The 20670-nt window shown below is 32.5% G+C and overlaps 2 protein-coding genes across 7 annotated transcripts in view; both read right to left on the bottom strand.

Moving 5' to 3' along the window:
• Positions 1-8012, bottom strand: part of LOC140449884 (uncharacterized) — a 34462-nt gene extending 26450 nt beyond the window's left edge. For both annotated transcript variants that reach the window (XM_072543290.1, XM_072543292.1), the window contains exon 1: positions 7519-8012. In XM_072543290.1, coding sequence (XP_072399391.1) covers positions 7519-7723 — 205 coding nt within the window. In that variant the 5' untranslated portion in view covers positions 7724-8012. The remainder of the gene's footprint in view (positions 1-7518) is intronic.
• A 5679-nt stretch (positions 8013-13691) lies between these two features.
• The window catches only part of LOC140449881 (uncharacterized), a 241033-nt gene continuing 234054 nt past the window's right edge, over positions 13692-20670 (bottom strand). For 2 of the 5 annotated variants that reach the window (XR_011951917.1, XR_011951914.1), the window contains exons 2-4: positions 14282-18975; positions 14120-14177; positions 13692-13919 (exon numbers count right to left, since the gene is read on the bottom strand). Coding sequence is in view for 1 of the 5 variants with exons in the window: in XM_072543289.1 (XP_072399390.1) it covers positions 13895-13919; positions 14120-14177; positions 18802-18975 (257 nt within the window). In the remaining 4 variants the exon portion in view is untranslated. The remainder of the gene's footprint in view (positions 13920-14119; positions 14178-14281; positions 18976-20670) is intronic. The other 3 variants (XR_011951915.1, XR_011951916.1, XM_072543289.1) reach the window with 3 other exon arrangements.

Here is a 20670-nt window from a genome sequence, read left to right as displayed (position 1 = left end):
CTATCATCGTCCTATCCTCAACAAAATCACTCAAATAGAAATTAGTTAAGTTTAAGTTTACATGTACAATGTTTTAATAAACAAAATATATTTCTATAGTTAAAATTTGTGCAATTCTTATTTTCATTCAATTCCTTGTTCCTATTGTGCAATTTAATAATATTCATATCAATAAATATTCTACCGAGAAAAAGACGTTGTCACGTAAAATCTTCGCCCGTAAAACCGACTTTACAGGCAACCGATTTTTTATAGGAATCTTCTTTTTTGCGTTTTTTTTTTGTGGCCTTCTGCTCACCAAAATTAGTGTTGATGTGTCCTATATTTTGATGCGACTGTACTATAGTGTCTTGTAGGTCTGATATTTTTTGCCTCAGTAGGGTAATCTCCTGATCCTTCTGATGAAAGCTCGGACTTTTCTTCCCGCTGCTTTATCGTTGTTGTCTTTTGACGGCTGTTTGGGTCCTCCGTGGACTATCTTTATCTGTTGTCTCTGCTGCTCTTTCCTAAAACTCCCCTATCCCTTAAGATAGATTAAAGCCTTTATTGTGGATGTGAAGAATTTGAAATTCGTCATTAAAAGAATGATTATGATCTAGATGGTGAAGTGCGTATGTAGAATCTGTTTTCCTATTATTGAAAGCCCTTTTATGTTCTGTTATATGTTTGTTAAGGTTCTACCAGTTTGACCGATGTAAGTTTTTTAAGTTTGCCACATTTAAGTTTGTAAACACCACCGTGTAAGTGCTTTTTATTGTGGCTCTTGTTGTTTTTAATATATTTGTCTAAGTTGTTGTTTGTTCTAAAAGCTGGTGTTATTCCTTCCTTTTTTATGTGTTTGGCTATTTTTGTTGTTATTTTGCCTGTATATGTAATCGAGCAGAAGGTACTGGGTTTTTTCTCTGGTGGTGGAAATACTAATTTCAATACTTTCTTGTGTAGTTTTTGATTTAAAATTTTATTAATTGTTTGTTCGTTGTACCCATTGTTTACCGCTATTTGCTTAATGATATTTAATTCTTTCTCAAAGTTGTATTTTGACATCGGAATTTCTATTAATCTATGTAACATGCTATGATAGGCTGCCAGCTTATGTTGTGTAGGATTGGATGATGAATTGTGTATAGTTGTGTCAGTATGTAGGTTTATGAAATACGGAGAGCTCATGTTTATTTTTAAGTCTGATGATTTTTAAATCTAAAAAATTAATGGATTGATTTTGTTGTGTTTCTACTGTGTAACCGTTTCAAAAGTTTCAGAAAATTCATTATAATTTCGATTAAATTTTTTTTAGTAAAATTGCTCACGCCATCTATCCGCCGAGAGCTTTTCCTAACATAATTCCTAACATATCCGATAGATGAGACCGTTCGTTAACTCGTCACTTGTCTCGATTCCCGAGCGAAAAATCGCTGGCATCCATCTTTATCTCCTAGAACGGCAAACAGTTAAGACGTTATTATATTTAAGTCGTCTCTTAAAATAACCCTTATCGGGGAGGCTATGTTTATTTGGCCCTAGGTTATATATGTATGGATTTGTGGTATGGTTTTCTGAAACTCAACCCAGTATCTCTTTATGGTGTACGGTATGTTGATATTAAATGGAGTCATACTCAATGGTTTCATTCAGCCAACTACTTCATAGGGTAAAAAGAAATAAATTGTATCTTTTTCTTCATAACCACCAGCAGTTGGATAAATCATGTTGTACCGATTTCTATATTTTTTCTTTATTGAACAAGCAATGAATATTTACGAACTAAAAAAACAGTGAAGTGCTTTATTACTGATATTTTAATTATAATATATATTCTAGATAATAAATAACTGTATTTTTATGTGAACAAATTTCGAAATTTGGATAAAGCATAATTTTATTTTCATAAACTACTAATTCATAATCGAATGATATAAAATGTATGTTTTCTTACGATACAGAATCAATAATACAGAAGATTGTGTTCAACACAATCTTCAACACGATCTCGATCAGTTGAGTGAGTGGTGTGTGTTGAATGCCTTGGCCCTAAACACATCCAAGTGTCATGCTGTTTCTTTCGGACGATCGAGAGACCCAATGGAGTATAATTATAATATACAGAACTTTCTTGTTGACTGGGTTACCGAAATTCGTGATCTGGGAATCAATTTAGACTCTAAATTTTTATTTGAATCGCATTATGCAGTGTGTCCGTAAAGTATGGAATAAATTCGATATTTCCTAAATGAAAAGCCTTTTTAAAAAATCTAAAACACGTCGATTTTTAAATTTAATGTTCTACATTTTACAATAAAATTTTATTATACAAGGTGATACACATTACAGTGTTGACGTCATTGGCTCTTTTTTTAAAGTATCACCCTGTATTTTAGGACATTTTTAGATCGATAAAAATGAGCTGATTTCAAAAACGTATAATACTGGGGGTCTAACGGATATAATTTGAAAGATATGCGCTTAGAAAATTTATTTTTATTGATTTATAATATTAATAAATTATAAATAAATTATAATAAATAACTTGAAAGCAATCCAGTAATTAATACATAACTTAATCTTAAATGTTCGAATTGTAGCCCTTGTTGTATTTGACAGTAACCCAAACAATGTATAAATTATTGTAGAACCTTGCTTATGCTTTCTTGAGAAATATTGTTTATTTCTTTACAAATTCTTGTTTTCAAGTCTCCAATATTTGCAGGTTTCGTTTTATAAACAACATTCTTTAAATGACCCACATAAAATAATCCAAAGGATTGAGGTCTGGCGACCTCGCTGGCCATTCAATATGTCCACGTCTTCCAATCCACCTGTTCGGAAAAATTTCGTTTAGGTACCTTCGAACATCTAAAGCATAATGCGGAGGCGCAGCATCCTGTTGAAACCATAAACTTTTATCAAAACCTCCAAGATTAATTGTACTGGGGAATAAATTAACTAAAGTAGGTACGAGATACCCACTTAAAAACTGAAGGTATGCTGGTCCGTTTAAATTACCTTCGAAATAGTAGGGTCTGATGATTTTATTGCTTACAATGCCAGCCCATACGTTTACCTTTTTGCAGGTATTGTGTATGATGTTCCTGCATCCAGTTGGAGTTTTCTTTTGCCCAGTATCTACAATTCTGACGGTTGACCTCGCCATTTAATTTGAATGTAGCTTCATAAACAAAAATAATATTTTGAACCGAAAGAGGGTTTCGATGGCTGTTATCCATCATTATTTCGCAAAATTGTATTCTTTTATCTGGATCATCCTCGTTTAATTCCTGTACAACTGTGCATTTTACTTACTTTACTTACTTTTACGTACTATGTGTACCGTTGTTTTGCAAACATCGAGATCACTACTAACCTTACGAACAGAAGTGTGCGCATCTTCTTCAAAAGCAAGTAGAACATCTAATGTTGTAACATAATTTACAGAGGGACGACCTGATTTGCACGCATTTTCAACCGTACCAGTTTCTCGAAATTTCTTTTCAATCTTACTTACTGTTCACTGCGTGATGGGTATTTCTGGGTATTTATCATTAAATAAATAACACACTTCCATCTGAGTTCGCGATTTGTCTCCATACCCAATCATTATGAGTATTTCAATTCTTTGCTTTACACTCAAATACATTTCTACTTAAAATTAATTCTAAGCAATAATACAGAACATTCACGAATTAATACAATTATTGTACTACTTAATTGTTATTGAACGTTACTGAAAATAATTACAGTTTACCAAAAACTAGAAGTAGGCTACTTTTTTGCAATTGATAATAAATAATTTATTTTCTAAGCGCATATCTTTCAAAGTATATCCATTAGACCCGAGTATTATACGTTTTTGAAATCAGCTCATTTTTATCGATCTAAAAATGTCCTAAAAAACAGGGTGTTACATTAAAAAAAAAGAGCCGATGACGTCATCACTGTAATGTGTATCACCTTGTATAATGAAATTTTATTGTAAAATGTAGAATATTAAATTTAAAAATCGACGTGTTTTAGATTTTTTTAAAAAGGCTTTTTATTTAGGAAATATCGAACTTATTCCATACTTTACGGACACACTGTATGTTAATATTTTCTAATAATTTCTTATAAGTTTTTACAAATACTTGGCTTTATAAAAAGATTCACTAGAGATTTTCAGAATATTAAAGTAATTAAATTACTATATTGTTCTTTGGTCAGACCCATCTAGAGTATTGTTCTTGTGTATGGTCTCCATCATGTAGCATATAAAAAGAGTATACCATTTGAATTAAATCAAGTAAATTATGATCAAATTGAAACCCAACTTGGTAATCTCTCATTGTATGACTGATGATTAATTAAAGATGCAAACATGCTTTATGGCATAATTAATTCTACAATGTTGTGTCCTCAGCTACGTGAGCAGGTTGGTCTGCATGTACCTCTATGTAGAACATGATTAAACGAAACATTTTATGTCCCTCTTCACAGAACCAACTATGCATACGATAATTTTTTATCTCGAGCACTAAGATGGGCAAATATTCACCCAGATCTAAATTTTTTGCACCGAAGGCCTAAATTCATTTCTGGTCTCAGACATGTGTTTATTTGAGTTGCTGGAATAGGTAATCATCATTTTGATGTGTAAAACTAAATTACGTGATTAAGTTTGTGATATTTATAATTTTATTATTGTGATATCTATACTTATATTTTTTTGTTTTAATGTATACATTGTAAACATTGTTATTGGGCAGCAGCCCGTTAATAATAAATAAGTTGTCTGTTAGTTCCTGTAAAACATACCAGTACATTGTCTACATATGTCCACCAATATAAAAACTGTTTGAATATGAGATGTTTTGAATTGTTTGTCTCTAAATAATCCATAAAAATATCTGATAGTAATGGGCTTAGAAGATTACCACCCATTATAACTTCTGCACTTTTATTTGTATATATTTGATTATTAAACTCAAAGTAGTCCTGGTTTATGCAAATTTCGAGAAGATATCAAATTTCAGATGTAAAGATTGGATTTGTAATTTGAATTTAATAATCAAATATATACAAATAACAGTGCAGGACTTATAATGGGTAATCCTTTAAGACCATTGCTATCAGATATTTTTATTGATCATCTATAGACAAAGATTTCAAAACATCCCATATTCAAACATTTTATTCTTAGACGGGTGGACCAGTTATGTCATAGTTAAGAATTATTAAAATTATGAAACATTTTATAGCTGACAACAAACAAGTAGGTTGAGTTGTTAAACGATCATTCTGTTGAAGAATTATTCAAGCAATTGCTGTGTTTTGGTAATGGCCATATTGCTGTAGAAGAATTGAATGATTTAAGTAATAATGTTTAGACACAAAACATCAACACAACATTTTAACAACAAAAACCACTATTCCTTTAGCGAACAAACAAGTTTAGTAGAAAAGAACAAGCAGATGACAAACTTAGTAAGTCAAAATAAAATCGGTAGTCCACTGCACTGCAAATTTATTGACTGTGTAACAAATAAAGACATTTGCTTGGATTACAATATAGCATAATTTACAATTAAGGCTCAGTTGGCTCAGTCCTCATCATAATTAGAAATCTTAAAGAAATAAACAACTTAATACAACAAATATGGAAACAAAACACAATACTTGATGATTAAAACAGAGGTTTTATAGTGCCTATCTATAAAAAAGGAAATCAAGAGAAGTGCGATAATTACAGAGCAATGACCCTATTAAATATGACATACAAAATTCTATTAAACATGAGACTACTAACATGAGACTTAAATTAAGTGCTGAACGAATATTAGGAGAATAGCAGAATGGCGAGATCGACAATTCACTTCTTTACATACAGTGCAGCAGATAATTCAAAAATCTAGAGAATATAATAGAGAAATGCATGTAATATTCATAGACATCAAGAGTGCTTTTGACATAACTAACTGGATGAAAATGATGAAAGAGCTATAACATCTTGGAATTCCAGAAAAATTGAGACATACGCTAAAAGTGAGTCTAAAGAACACCACAGCATAGATAAATTTCAACAGAACAACTTCTAAGGAACTGTTTGACCTGATATAAGAAGCAATAATAAGGAGGACAAACTTCGTAAACAAAAACATTATTACAGATCAACTAATAGCATACGCAGATGATCTAGTCATCATAGCAAAGACTAAGAAGACACTTATAAGAGCAATTGAAATATTAGATAAGGAAGCAAAGAAAATAGGGCTAGAGATAAACCAGCACAAAACAAAATATATGACGATAGGGAAGGATGACACAACAACCCAGAAATATATAATAACACAGAAACACAAACTTAAAACTGTATCCACCTTTAGATACTTGGGAGTAGCAAAATCGAAAACAAACCGGAACAAGAGAGAACAGGGGAAACAATTCTAAAAGACAAAAAAACATATGGAATGAACAGAAACCTGTTGAGAAGCAAGGATCTAAGTAAGAAAACAAAGATGAACCTATATAAGACCTTAATAAGATCTGTTACATATGGGATAGAAACAACAACTATTAACAAAGAGGAAGATAGCCTGCTGAAATTTGAAAGAAAAATAGTGAGAACAATACTAGTCCCCAATGTAACAAGAGAGAGAGAAAGAAGAATGTAAACTAATACTGAAATTGAAGAAGAATTAAGGGGAGAAAAAATAGTCAGATACATAAAATCTTTTCACTTAGAATGGATAAGACATATACAGAAACACCCACACTCATGATATGCTGAGAAGAATAACTAACTGGACACTACTATGGCCCAGGTGTAGAGGAAGGCCTAGAAGAAGATGGCTGGATGACATAGAAGAAGATATATGAACAATGAATGTTAACAACTGGAAAGTTCAATGCAAGGGCAGGAAGATATGTAAAAAAATCATGACAGCAGCAAATACACACAGCAAGCTATAAATGACATAGAGGAATAATCCACCTCACCCAAGAATAGGATTTTAAATGCCATGGTGTTAGCTATAATCACTAGGGATTGTAAAGCTTAATGAATGAGTGAATGAATATTGGGCACTGTTAAATTATCATTGAAAAAATAGGGACATAAGTACTATATTTTTATTCCTGCCCACGCATTTACTGTTTGTATAATCATAGTAATAATCAAGTATCGTATAATCAGAATGGTCTTGTCTCCTGAGAATGGGACAACAACATACTACAAGATGTGTTGACTTGCATAAGGACTTAGATTAACCAGAAAAATTCATCTATTGCTTGGATTATAGTAAATACAAATCTTTCAATAGAAAATATCAGAGAAGCTTCTTGTGTTTTGATTTCAATAATTGACCCTGAATAAATTTTTAATTTGGAACAAACGTGGGAAGTAATTGGGAATGATCATTCCAAATCATATTCATGTTTGTATTTTATGTTACAACCCAGCTACAAAATAAATGACCTACCTTATAATTTTTACTTGTAAATAAGTTTACTCAACATATTTGGCACATAAACTACTCTTTACTTACTTACCCTCAGCTTGTTCTATTTCAGCTTTTATATGACATTCCTTATTGTCTAAATCATCAAATGAATCATCAGTACTTTCCATGATAGGTTCCTCCTTAATTTCGATTTTAAAGGTATCCTGTAGAACTTCATCTACTTCATTATCTATTATTTCTCTTTTGCAAGTCGTCTCACCAACTTCTTGTTTTACTTCAGTTTGATGAAACATGATTTGTAATGTTTCAGTAATATCAACAACTAATTGTAACTAACTGCGTCTTTATCTTTATTAGTTGGGTGGGGAACTAGTATAGTATAGTATAGCAGCAATAGGGTAAGATGTCTACGGATATATAATTTATATCGATGAATTCTGCCTCACTTACTGATGATTGCACAATGATGTTTATTGTCCAGAAAACGTTCTTTTTTAATTAATTTTGTAATTTCAATTTAAACTACATGTTATTTTTAAAACCCACCGCCATTATTCACCATTACAACATTCTATACCATGAAACAACAAGAAGAAGAAGAAATGACACTAATGACAACCGGTTCAAGGAGTGACCTCACAGAACGTGTACTGACGTTCTTCATCGACGAAGAGAAGTAGGTATATCATACGTAATAGAAAAGGATAACATCAAAGTGAAGGACAGTTCAAATGGGCGATTTGTCACGGTTATGGTTGTGACTGCATAAACTCAAAGCGTGGCCGTCTGTTTAAAACCATCATGATAGATGTAGTTAGGGGGAAGTGGGAAAGGAGTACTAACGGAGCAATTTATTTAACTTATGCATCTACGTGTAATCAAATTTTGATGCCATTGATTTGCAAACTGTCTTTTTTTGTTTTTTTCACAACAAAATCTTTATTTATATTATAATTATATAAAATTAGGTTGAGTTTACCGAAAGTACAAGCTGAATATATCCGTAAATGTCAAAAATATTTCGGTTTGGCATGTTTTTATAATGCATATGTTGTATGCTTCAAATATAAAAAGATAAAGCTTTTAAAAAGTACATTTTGATTATACTATTTTATGAATTCTGCAATTTTTAATTTATATGAAGCAATAACGAGTAAATATTTGTCTCTTTCGAGATTAATTGTAAACATCTGTTGTAATCTGGCAACTGCTGATTTGACGATTGCCAAATCTATCCCCTAATCTATCAAAGGGTAATTGCTAAAAAAATTTCTAATAATTAATTGCAATGAATCTTACTTATTAATCTGACCACAGTTTGACGACTTTCAACCTTTCAACCACGATTTATAACGTCATTTTGCCAAGGATAAAAATGGTATACTTATGTTGTTTTGACCGAGTTCACAAAGTGCCTCCACCCAACAGTTTACACAAATTTTATTCAATTTTTTTTTGTTGGTATAATATCCAATAGATGTTAAATTAGGTGTTGATTTTTCACTAAGTAATTTCACTTTATCCATAGTAAATTTAATACTTTCTTGAAACATGATTATAGTCTAAACTGATTTTGGAATTACATCAACGAAGTTATATACCATCGACCCCCACTAAACCATATCGAAACCGGTTTTAAAGCTCGTGTCGCTAATACCCCCACCTTTCTTTGTTACCAATAGTATATTCAACTCTATAATAAGTAGTACAAAAACATTTTATAATTTATTACAAATTATATATAAAAAAGATAGAATTACATTTCATCGGTCTTGCAAACAGACATGTAGAATGCTTTATGCACTCATCAATAGGTATATCGTATGGCTCCCATTTGTGTATTTCGACCTTACAGTAGAAACAGCTAACGACATCGACATTCCCTATACGCTAGAACCCTGCTTTGCTTAACAACACGAGTTAACTGCACCTTTCCAATATTTAAAGGATGGTAAACGATCTTCAAACAGATGTATACTACCAAAGTTACCATCGTCAAGACACATTTTTAATTGAAATATATATAAAAATATTTTAATTATTTATTAACAAAATAAAAAAATTAATAATACATATTATTAAAATATATGGTATTATATTGTTAAAACTTCGTTGAACACATTTTTTTTTTGAACTTCGATATTTTGTCGCCAACATTTTTGCAAAAAAACAGTCGCTATACTTTAAATGCTCTTCAATTGGTATATCGGAAGGTTCCCATTTATATATTTCAGTATTGCAGTAGAAACACCGAACTATATCACTAACCCCTGTATAGTAAAACCCAGCTTTGCTTAATAACAGGGGTTCAACTGTACCCTTCCAATATTTAAAAGAAAGTAAACGGTCTTCAAATTGCCGCCCAGTACGAGATATACTATCATTGTTACCGTCGTCAAGACACATATTTAACTAATAAGTTAGTTCGGAAAATAATCTATATATGTAAACTTATATTGGAGGGAGGTATAAGCTTGAAATTTTTAAACAATTATCACACTAATAACACTAATTGCGCTATAAAAAGAAAAAAATTATATTAACAAAAAAGACTGACAACAAGATACAAAACCAATAAGACCTTGACCGTTTGTTCACATTTGTTACTCACGTTCATAGGATAAAAAGAATAAAACCTTGACCGTTTATTCACCTATCTTTGTTTGAACTGGTTTGGTGACCGCATATTCACCTTTTCTTGTCTGTGGTCGGACTATAGAATAAAAAGAAAAAATCCAACAAGGCCTTGACGGGGCAATTACCCCCATTGTTGTTAAACCTGTTTAGCTCAGTCTTAAAGATGCTACTTTCGGTTGAGTTCTATCTAAAAATATTTGTTAGACAGTAAGCCTTACACATTCAACCATGGAAGTTGGTTCTCCAAGTATCATTGTAGAGAGTGGTGTGTGTGACTCTTAGTACAGATTGGGATAATTATAGCATCATTAGTGATGATGGTCCATGCGATTCTACTACGAATTGTAATCTATCTGTATGGAGTTTGTCAACACTCGAGCTGTCAGAGGACTTATCTTCTTTGTCGGAGAGTGACATGTCTGATGTAGAGAATGACAGTTTATTGTATAGTGACGTGGAATTTCAGGATGTATCGGAAAATGATGTGTTTTTGGAACCTGTGATAGCACCATCCGAACTGATTGAGGATGTATCGAAAAATGACATGTTTTGCGAACCTTCTCTAGTACCACCCGAACTAATTAATAAACTGATAATTATTGAATAATATTATATTAGTTTTAAATACTTCTCTCTTGTAACATATTTTAATTCATTTAATTTCATTTTCAACAAAAATCATGAACCAAATGATTTATTTGTAAACAACTTAATCAAAACATTACAATTAGGTTTCGCTTTACCTCCACATTTAGCATGTTTACAAATAAATAATTTGGTTCATGATGTTGGTTTTAGTAGTGTTCAACGGAAAAACTGTGCTTATAATAAAACTTTTTATAATTGGTTTCAAATGAGTGTAGAGTAATAAATCATGAAGTGTCATAAAATTTGCCTGAATTTCGGTGTCGTCATGGGCGTAGGCAAATGGACGGATGTCAACTTCGTCGTCAAAAATTGATGTACCTCAAAATATCATATTTTGGATATTTTGTGATAACCAATTTTATTTAATTTTTCGATTAACTTATTCTTCAAACTCGTATTCCATTATATGGTCATTAAAGCTAATTACATTTTTATTTATAAAAACAAATTCACTTCCTTACTGAACGAATAAAAGCATTAGAAGAAACTGATAAGGGTATGACGCACCTCCTAATATTACTAAGAACTAAAATAAATCAACATGAAGACTAATAACGCGTAATGAGGTTTTACTTACACTTTCATTATAATCCCTCTTTTATTTTATTATTATCATTCGACATTCGAGTTAGTAATTGTTACTACACCAATTAAACGTACAGTAATATTGTGATATAGAAATAGTGAAAAAGTTATAAAATGGCGAAATTTACTCCAAAGAAAAGAGGTGTAAAAAATTCTCCGCTATCTGTTAGTGAAAAAGTTATAATTTTAAATGTATATGATTGCATAAAACACGATCACCCTAGTTTGTCTGTGCAAGAAAGTGTTGAGCGATGTGCCCGAATGACTGGAATTGGACAGTCCACGATTTTTAAATTATTGCGAGAAAGAAAGATATCAGGCCAGTTAAGTCCATGCAAGAGAAAATCAGGAAGACCAATAAAAATCTTAGGTGAAGACACCAAACGTGACATTCGAAGAAAAGTTCATTCGTTTTATTTTAAAAAGGAAATACCCACCCTTGACAAAATACTAATGGAGATAAGCCAAGATAACGATATTCCTTTGATATCCAGAAAATTTTTATGGAAAACTTTAAAAAGTAAGAATTTTTCCTGGGAAAAGCACAATCGAAAGGCACTATTACTGGAAAGTGATGAAATCATTTGCTGGAGACGAAAATATTTGAGAACTATAAAACAGTACCGCAGAGAGCACAAGAAAATTTTTTATCTTGATGAGACGTGGATAAACGAAGGTTATATAGTCCAAAAAATGTGGCAAGATAAAAATGTAACAAGTGCTCGCCAAGCTTTCATAGAAGGCCTTTCGACGGGTATTAAAGTGCCTTCGGGAAAAGGGAAGAGGCTTATAATTGCTCACATTGGAAGCGAAGAAGGATTTTTAAAAGAAGGTTTGTTAAGCTTTGAGTCGTGTCGGACGGGAGATTATCATGAGGACATGAATTCGGATGTCTTCGAAGACTACTTCGGGGAAATGTTAAAATTTCTTCCAGCTGATTCGGTCGTGGTTATGGATAATGCAAGCTACCATTCAAGGCGCATAGAGAAGGTACCAACTTCAGCTTGGAGAAAGCAAGAAATTATTAACTGGCTGTCAAATAAAGGTATTCGGTTTGAGACGAATTCAATAAAGAAGGAACTACTAGCCGTAGTAAAACAACATAAATCTCGCTTCATAAAATATGCCGTAGAAGATGTAGCAGAAAAGTATAAAGTAACTGTGCTACGCCTACCGCCATATCATTGCGAATTAAATCCCATAGAACTTATATGGGCACAAGTTAAAGGATATGTTGCAAGGCACAATACCACATTTAAAATGAAAGATGTCAAGGTATTGTTTGATCAAGCCATTATGGAAATCACATCAGAAAACTGGCAAAAAGCAATCCAGCATGTTTTAAAAGAGGAAGATAAAATGTGGGAACTGGACAACTTGGTCGATCAGGTGGTTGACCCTATAATTATAACACCAGGGGATGATGACAGTTCTTCGGATGAAGACTATAGTGATGTAGAATTGTAATAACGTATCCAGTAAAGTTTTTGTAGTTTTTGTGAATAAATTGATTTAAACTCCCCACAAGTGTTTCAATATGTAAAGTTCATTCGTGTGTGTTTGTGAGTATTTCCCGATTTCGGTTCGTATATATTTTATTGTTACATTTTATATTTTTTTAATAACACTGTTCTGCTGTATTACATTTTTATTTCCTTTAATATGATTTTTAAGAATGCATATTCTTTTGTCAATTAACCCACTAGCGCGCCTCTGGCTCAGTGTTTATCTGTCGATAACAATGGACTAATCCCTTAAAACAGGGTGATACCTACCTGCTCTTTATGAAACGACAGAATTTTGCAATGCGGACGGAATTTATTGACGGATTACCCTGTAGCGCTTTTGAATACTTCATGAGATTTTATTACTCTACACTCATTAGAAATAGATTATAATAGTTTCATTCAAAAATTTAAAATAAATGCCTTAGTAGGTTTTTTCGACTTATTTATAATATTTACCAAACTCTAAAAAACTTGTATTTCTTCTACGTATTTTACAATTTTTTCAACAGTGATATTTAAAAACAAATTTTTGAAAATTTTTGGTTTTTGAACTATTTATACTCCACCTTAATAATTATAGTTTATATAAAATTTTTGAAAAAAGACTGAATAGGTATGTATATTGTTCTGAATGTTTCTAGATGTAACATTTTAATATTTAGATAGTTTATTGGGATTAACACACCAATAAACTTGAAAAAGTTTGTTTATTTAACTAAGAAATCTGAAGTTGTTCTCAAAATATAATTATAAATAAATATTGTATTTTAGTATTTTATATTTATATTTGAGAATAACTTTAGATTTCTTAGTTAAATAAACAGACTTTTTTAAGTTTATTGTGGTGTTAATCTTAATAAATTATCTACAACTAAATGTTGGCTGTGAATTATTTATAAAAAACAATATTTTTATATATTTTTTATTAAAAATAAACAATATATTCGAAAATAATATAATAAAAAGTAAACTAAATAAACTATATATACACAACTAAAACTAAATATTATTTACAAAAACGTACACTTAAAAATAATTAATATTGACTATACAGGGTGCTCGGGGTGACAGGGTCGTCGGGGTGGGCTATACAGGGTCGTCGGTGTGGAATCTGTAACAAAGAAATAGCAAAATGTAGAACTAATTAAAATATCATAATGGTGTACAAAAATTAATGATGACGCTTAATGAAGAATAAATTAAAATTTCGTAATAGAGAATAAATTAAATTTTCGTTTGTAAAAATTCATGGAAAACTGTTTTATTATAGTGATAAAAAGGAAAAGTTAGGTAAAAAATTGGTTAACTCACGGTTTACTTGTCCCCCAGCATCGCAGGACATCGCCACCAGCATTTTTGTTGAGCAAGTCTGTAACAAACGAAAAACATTATCAGTATTGTAATTATCAATATTAGCATTGCGTAAATTTTGTTAGTAAAATTGTTGCAACATATTATAATAAAAATTCTCACCTTCAGAATCCGATCTCACAGCGTTGGTCAGGAAAGTTTTGGTGTATTTAAAATTTTCTATGAGACGGCGTTGCTCTTCGTGGAAAGCCTCCGACAGTTTTTCCGCGTATAAAAAAATATTTTGGACAGCTTTCTTAAGGAGCTCACTATCCTTTAAACTCCTGTTCAAACTGTCCTGGAGACGGTCCTGATGACGTTCAAGTGCCGACACAAGCCCTCCTTTGAAATCCTCACAAAATGCTTGTTTTTGAGCTTTTACCCTGTTGGGGATTTGGAGAGCGCTTGCCACTACTTCACTAAATGACGGCTCTGTCTCTATCAGTTTTTTTCCCAGACTTGAACCTTAGTCATGGGTTTCTCTGTCAATCCCTCTTTAGGTGGTGATCCCCATTCAAATATATTTAATTCATCCCCAATAGAGGGATAACCCTCCATAGAGGGTTTGTAGTGGTTTTCATCATCAGGTCCGTCTTCAGGGTCGGAGATATCTTCGAAAGGTGTAGAGGTGCTTGGAGGAGCGTGCACCTCCGCCGCTACTTGCTTCACCATTTCATGTTTGCATGCAGCCTCTTCGGCGGCATGAGGAATGTCATCCTTAATAAATGTGGATGACTGAACGACATTCTCATTAACCGCGGAGTGCACCGTCACTTTAGTTTTTAGTTTTTTTTGATTGTTTATTTTAAAAATAAGGCGCTGGGCCTCACTAATTTTTTTACAGTTTACAAAAACAACACTCTCTTCCGACGGTGCACGCTGCCTATCCCTTATTTCACAGACCGGAGAAGAGATCGAAGACGGGACCGATCTTGGTGACGGCGGTGCGATCGCGGACGGAATCGAATTTTCACACACCGGCGGCGGCGACTCGATTGAAGGAGGAACCGTGTTAATTAATTGTCTTTTAGCTAACGGTTCCTCAAACTCAGTATCTGGCACACTATTATATAAAACTCTTTTTTTAGCCAACAACCCCGGCTCGCGACGCGCAGAACGTTGTACGGTTTTGCGTAACTGAAAAAATATAATTAAAAAATTAATTATTAATACTTGTCAATTTCGTATCTATTTAACATATGTTTAACCTCAAAGTGGGAGGTCCAAAACTGTCAGATTAATGCGGTAGATGTCGCGTCAGTCACGCACGGAGCAAATACGTTAAAACAAAAAATCTGTGCTTAAATTTTTTTCCAACTACATAATGTATAAAGCGTATTTTCAAGGATAACATAAACTATTGCTTCTGTAATTGGAAAAAGTCTGTCATTTTTGACTGCTTTAAATTGTCCAGTATCATTCTATCTATCATATTTTTTAAAGATGTGAAACCGTTGTATTTATTGTAAAGAAGTTTATTGCAAGCGGCAGTTAAGTTTATTGCCAGGCCGTTTAAAAAGGTATTTATTTATGGCCACAGCCGGGCCAAAAACGTAAAAAAAAAACACGTTTTTCGATCTTGTTTTCTCTCGTTATAACCAAATTTGCCTCGTTATAGGGGGTTATAGTTCAATAAAAATTTCACGGGACATCTAATGTACCTCGTTATAAGCGAAAACTCGTAATAACCGTGTTCGTTATAGAGAGAGTATACTGTATATCCAAATAACTATAACCCTTCCCTATATTTAACTCAATGTAGCAGTTTGACAATTTCTGATTTGATTTAAATCAGATAACCTGTAACTGTACTTAAATTGGTCTGTTCGGAAAGGAACAGATCCAAGATTAACCAATGAGCTTACCAGTAGGGCTGTAAAAATACCAAATGGACCTTTGTGCACAAATGACCTTACAAAAATTGTATTACAATACACCCTGACCTGTTATAACTAATACATATATTTAAATTATTTAATGACAAAAAACAAATTATATTTAGAAAAATTGAATGTTATATAGATAATGAAATGCAAATATGGATTATGAAAATTGACTGTAATGATTATTAAGATTGGTTCGTTCGGCTCACTAAAAGTTTAAACAAAATTTAGGTAACTTATTTTTAAAAATAGTACAAGAACAATTAAGAATCTGACTACACTCGAACCGAGAAGGTTCTTCTTCCGGAAGCCTTAATGCCGCTGGGACTCGTCCGGGTGAAAGTTAGAAGTCTCACTCTTCTAGCACCAAAACTAAATAGTAACTCCAGAATCCAGGGGAAAAACCAAAAACTCAAAATAAAACAACTCCCATCCAGTACCCAAATCCAAAATGAAAATTGACTGTTATATTCTGTTTTTTCTTCCTCCAGCTACTAAAAATAAAATCAAAAAAGCTCTCATTAGCTTTATTCTGATTTGATAAAAAAAACCAGGCAGTTAGGACAAGAAAAACTAGCCCGAATGAGGATAATTAATGAAAGGTTTCGTACATTTTTTGTGACCTTGGAAAATTAACCGAAAACTATGTATTTATAAAAAGAATATTGGGATTTTATTATGAATATTTCAAGGACGAAATAAAGTAACTTATTTTGATGAATATATTATATGCCAATAGTAATGAAGGATCTCCTTACATTACCGGATTGATTGGATAATGATATGAGAAAATGTACTTAATAGAATTTGTAATAGAAAGAATTCTGAACGTGATTAGACTGATATAATTAGGGTAAAATTATTGATAAGTGGTATAAATATGAAACTAACAATGGTTTAAAAAATTATTATTATTATTTTAATTAAAATGAAACTCACCCAACGCAACAATATTCCAGTATTTAAACTAAAACCTCCTTTTCCCAAAACTTCAAATACTTATTAAACGAACATGCCTTCTTTAAACTTAAATTGGCCTTTGAATAAACTTAAAATTTTTCTAACTCGAGAACCGCGTGGCGTTAGCCGCTGAAGAATCCTCTGTTCCCTTCAAAGGTCGAATACAAAGTAATTATTCAAATTTTTAAAATGGTTGACTTCTGTCAGTTCCAAGCTAAGCGGAAACGACAGGTAAACAGTTTGACCACTTGATAAACATACCTTTTACCCAAAGATACAGAGATAATTAATTAATACAAGTCCATGTGTAGTTAGTTGCATACCTTACAGGCAGAATTAAGTTATTTTACATCTATAAGTAACGATAAAGTAATCTTATCGTTACACAATCTCAAATGTTTTTCCAAGTACTTGCTTTGCTAAACTGTTTAAACAAATGTCACACTTGTAAGTTTTATCCCCAGTGTGCAGTCTCAAATGCGTTTTTAATTTACCTTTTTCTGAAAATTGTTTTAAACAAATTTCGCCCTTGTTAGGTTTTTCCCCAGTATGCAGTCTCAAATTTATTTTCAATTGACATTCTGTAGTAAACTGCTAAAAACAAATTTCGCGCCTGGAAGTTTTTTCCCCAGCGTGCGCTCTCAAATGTTGTTTCAAATTATCTATTCGAGTAAACTGTGTGCATGCTTAAATGTCCTTTTAAATAACTTACTTCATTAAACTGCTTAAAACTAATTTAGCACCTTTAAGTATTTTTCCCACCGTGTGCTCTCAAATGTTTTTTTAAATTATCTATTCGATTAAACTGCTTAAAACAAATTTCACACTTGTACGGTTTTTCTCCAGTGTGTACTCTTGCATGTGATTTTAAATTACTTGCTCCACTAAACTGCTTAAAACAAATTTCGCACTTGTAAGGTTTTTCCCCAGTGTGCACTCTCAAATGTTGTTTCACTCTATCTACTCGACTAAACTGCTTAAAACAAATTTCACACTTGTAAGGTTTTTCTCCAGTGTGCACTCTCATATGTACTTTTATATTACTTGGTCCACTAAACTGCTTAAAACAAATTTCACACTTGTAAGGTTTTTCCCCAGTGTGCAATCTCAAATGAATGTTGAAATGACCTCTTTCAGTAAATTGTTTCAAACACATTTCGCACTTGTAAGGTTTTTCCCCAGTGTGCACTCTCAAATGATTTTTTAAATAGGGTGCTCGAGTAAACTGCTTAAAACAAATATCACACTTATAAGGTTTTTCCCCAGTATGCGATCTCAAATGTATTTTGAAATGACATCTTTTAGTAAATTGCTTTAAACAAATTTCGCACTTGTAAGGTTTTTCCCCAGTATGCACTCTCAAATGACTTTTTAAATAGGGTGCTAGAGTAAATTGCTTAAAACAGATATCACACTTGTGAGGTTTTTCCCCAGTGTGCGATCTCAAATGTATTTTGAAATGACTTCTTTCAGTAAATTGCTTTAAACAAATTTCGCACTTGTAAGGTTTTTCCCCAGAGTGCACTCTCAAATGACTTTTTAAATAGGGTGCTCGAGTAAACTGCTTAAAACAAATATCACACTTGTAAGGTTTTTCCCCGGTGTGCAATCTCAAATGTTTTTTCAAAGTACACGCTTCTCTAAACTGCTTAAAACAAATGTCACACTTGTAAGGTTTTTCTCCAGTGTGCGATCTCAAATGTGGTTTTAAACTAACTTTTCTAGTAAACTGTTTTAAACAAATTTCGCACTTGTAAGGTTTTTCTCCAGTGTGCACTCTCAAATGTTTTTTCAAATTACCTGCTTGTATAAATTGTTTAAAACAAATTTGGCACTTGTAAGGTCTTTGTCCAGTTGCAACTTTCATATTTTGATTTAATGTTTTTCCTTCAGCATGTGGACTCGTACAATTTCTGTTGTAAGATGAATGTGCAATTTGTGGTTCCATAGTCTTCACGTCGTTTTCTAAATAACCTAAAATACAAACTAACTATAATATAAATATTTGAGAATAAGTGAAAATAAATGCAATAATTAAATTAAAACAATAAAATTTGATTGATATAAGGTTGAATGCTCAAATAAATGAACTTGGATCAAATGAAAGGCAGATATCGAGCACAGTTTACATAAATATAAAATTCGATAAACATAAAATTGTACATTACACTATACTACATAAGGACAAACAGTTTAAATTTTTTTTAAAAGAGGCGAAGATACATTATTTGTCGGCATCAGGAGAGAGAATAAAAAATTTTTAAATTTTACATTAAAAAAAAAATTAAACTGTTCTCCCAAAGCGTGTTCGGCAACGGCAGATTTGTCGATGTGTCCTAAACGACAATGGCTTTTATATTCGTTTATCCTTGTGTTTGTGTCTTTTTGTGGTTCCCACATATACCATTCCACATGTGCATGATATTCGGTATTCTCCGGTCGTTGCTAACAGGTCGCGTTTGTCCTTCATCGATCTTAAACAGTGCTTGATTTTCTTTGTTGGCTTGAAAATGGTCTTTAGATTGGCTTTTTTAAGTATTCGCTCAATTCTGTCTGTTACCCCCGATATATAGGGCAAGAACGCTTTGCCTATACGAGCTGTTTCTTCGTTCTTTCTTCTAGAAAAGTTGTTAATCGCTTTATGTATTTCTCTTCTGGTATAACCATTAGAGGTGAGCGCTTTTTCAATATGAAGAAGTTCACTTTGCAGATGCTGTGATCAACATGCAGTGGCGGCTGGTGTGGTAAAATTTTGGGTAGGCCAAGCCAGCAAATTACATATAGCTGTGTCTAATCAGTGGCGGATCCAGAGGAAGGGTCACGGGGTCGTGACCCCCCCCCCCTTAAAAATATTTGAAAAACCTACTTATCCTATTGGTGGTAAGACTAAAAGTGCATCAGAGAAAAGTAATCACCCTCAAGCTCCATGATCTCCCCAAAAAAAATTCTGTAGCCGCCAGTGTGTGTAATACATTTTTTTTTTTTTGTCTGAGAGTGGGAATCTTCTAAAGACCGTATCAGATGAATCGTACCTGGCGTGTGTTGGATTCAGAGTAAACCGAGTACATCTGAACGCAGTTACCCCTGGGGGCCTTGTCTCCGGATGAATCCGTGTTACAATGCCTACCAACTAAACCCACTCTCGGTTTTTCTAGACCGTTATCTCGCGCGCGCAGCCTCTCTTTTTCTGTTCGTTTCTTTTTCTCTCTGTTGCTTATATTGCTCTTGTTTACCCCTGTTGTCTCTCTCTTTCTATAATCTCTTTTATTTTACATAATATGCAAATATAAATTTATTTTTATTTATAAAAATACTTAAAATTATAAGGTAACTGTAACAGACTTACATTTAATTATATTATTTGTAAACTAAATAAAATTATGAACTAAAATATACACATAGATTATAAACATATTTTATTATTTATAGAGCAGGTTTATTCTTCTCTCTTTGCTTTGTGCAAATTTGTCAATTACTCGTTCATAAAATGTGTCGCCCGTTTCCATTAACTGAGCAAGAATGTCTTTCTGGATTGATACAGTAGACAGTGATGAAAGCCGATTTTGCGTCATTGTATTTCGAAGAGATGACTTTATTCGCTTTAAAGTGGAGAAAGTTCTTTCAACCGAAGCGCTTGTTGCAGGTATTGTAGCAAGTAAACAAAATAAC

This window comes from Diabrotica undecimpunctata, chromosome 9 (genome assembly GCF_040954645.1).
Source record: "Diabrotica undecimpunctata isolate CICGRU chromosome 9, icDiaUnde3, whole genome shotgun sequence".
Lineage (NCBI taxonomy): Eukaryota > Metazoa > Arthropoda > Insecta > Coleoptera > Chrysomelidae > Diabrotica > Diabrotica undecimpunctata.
Note: the sequence above shows the minus strand (reverse complement) of the source record. Positions and strands in the feature narration are given on the sequence as shown.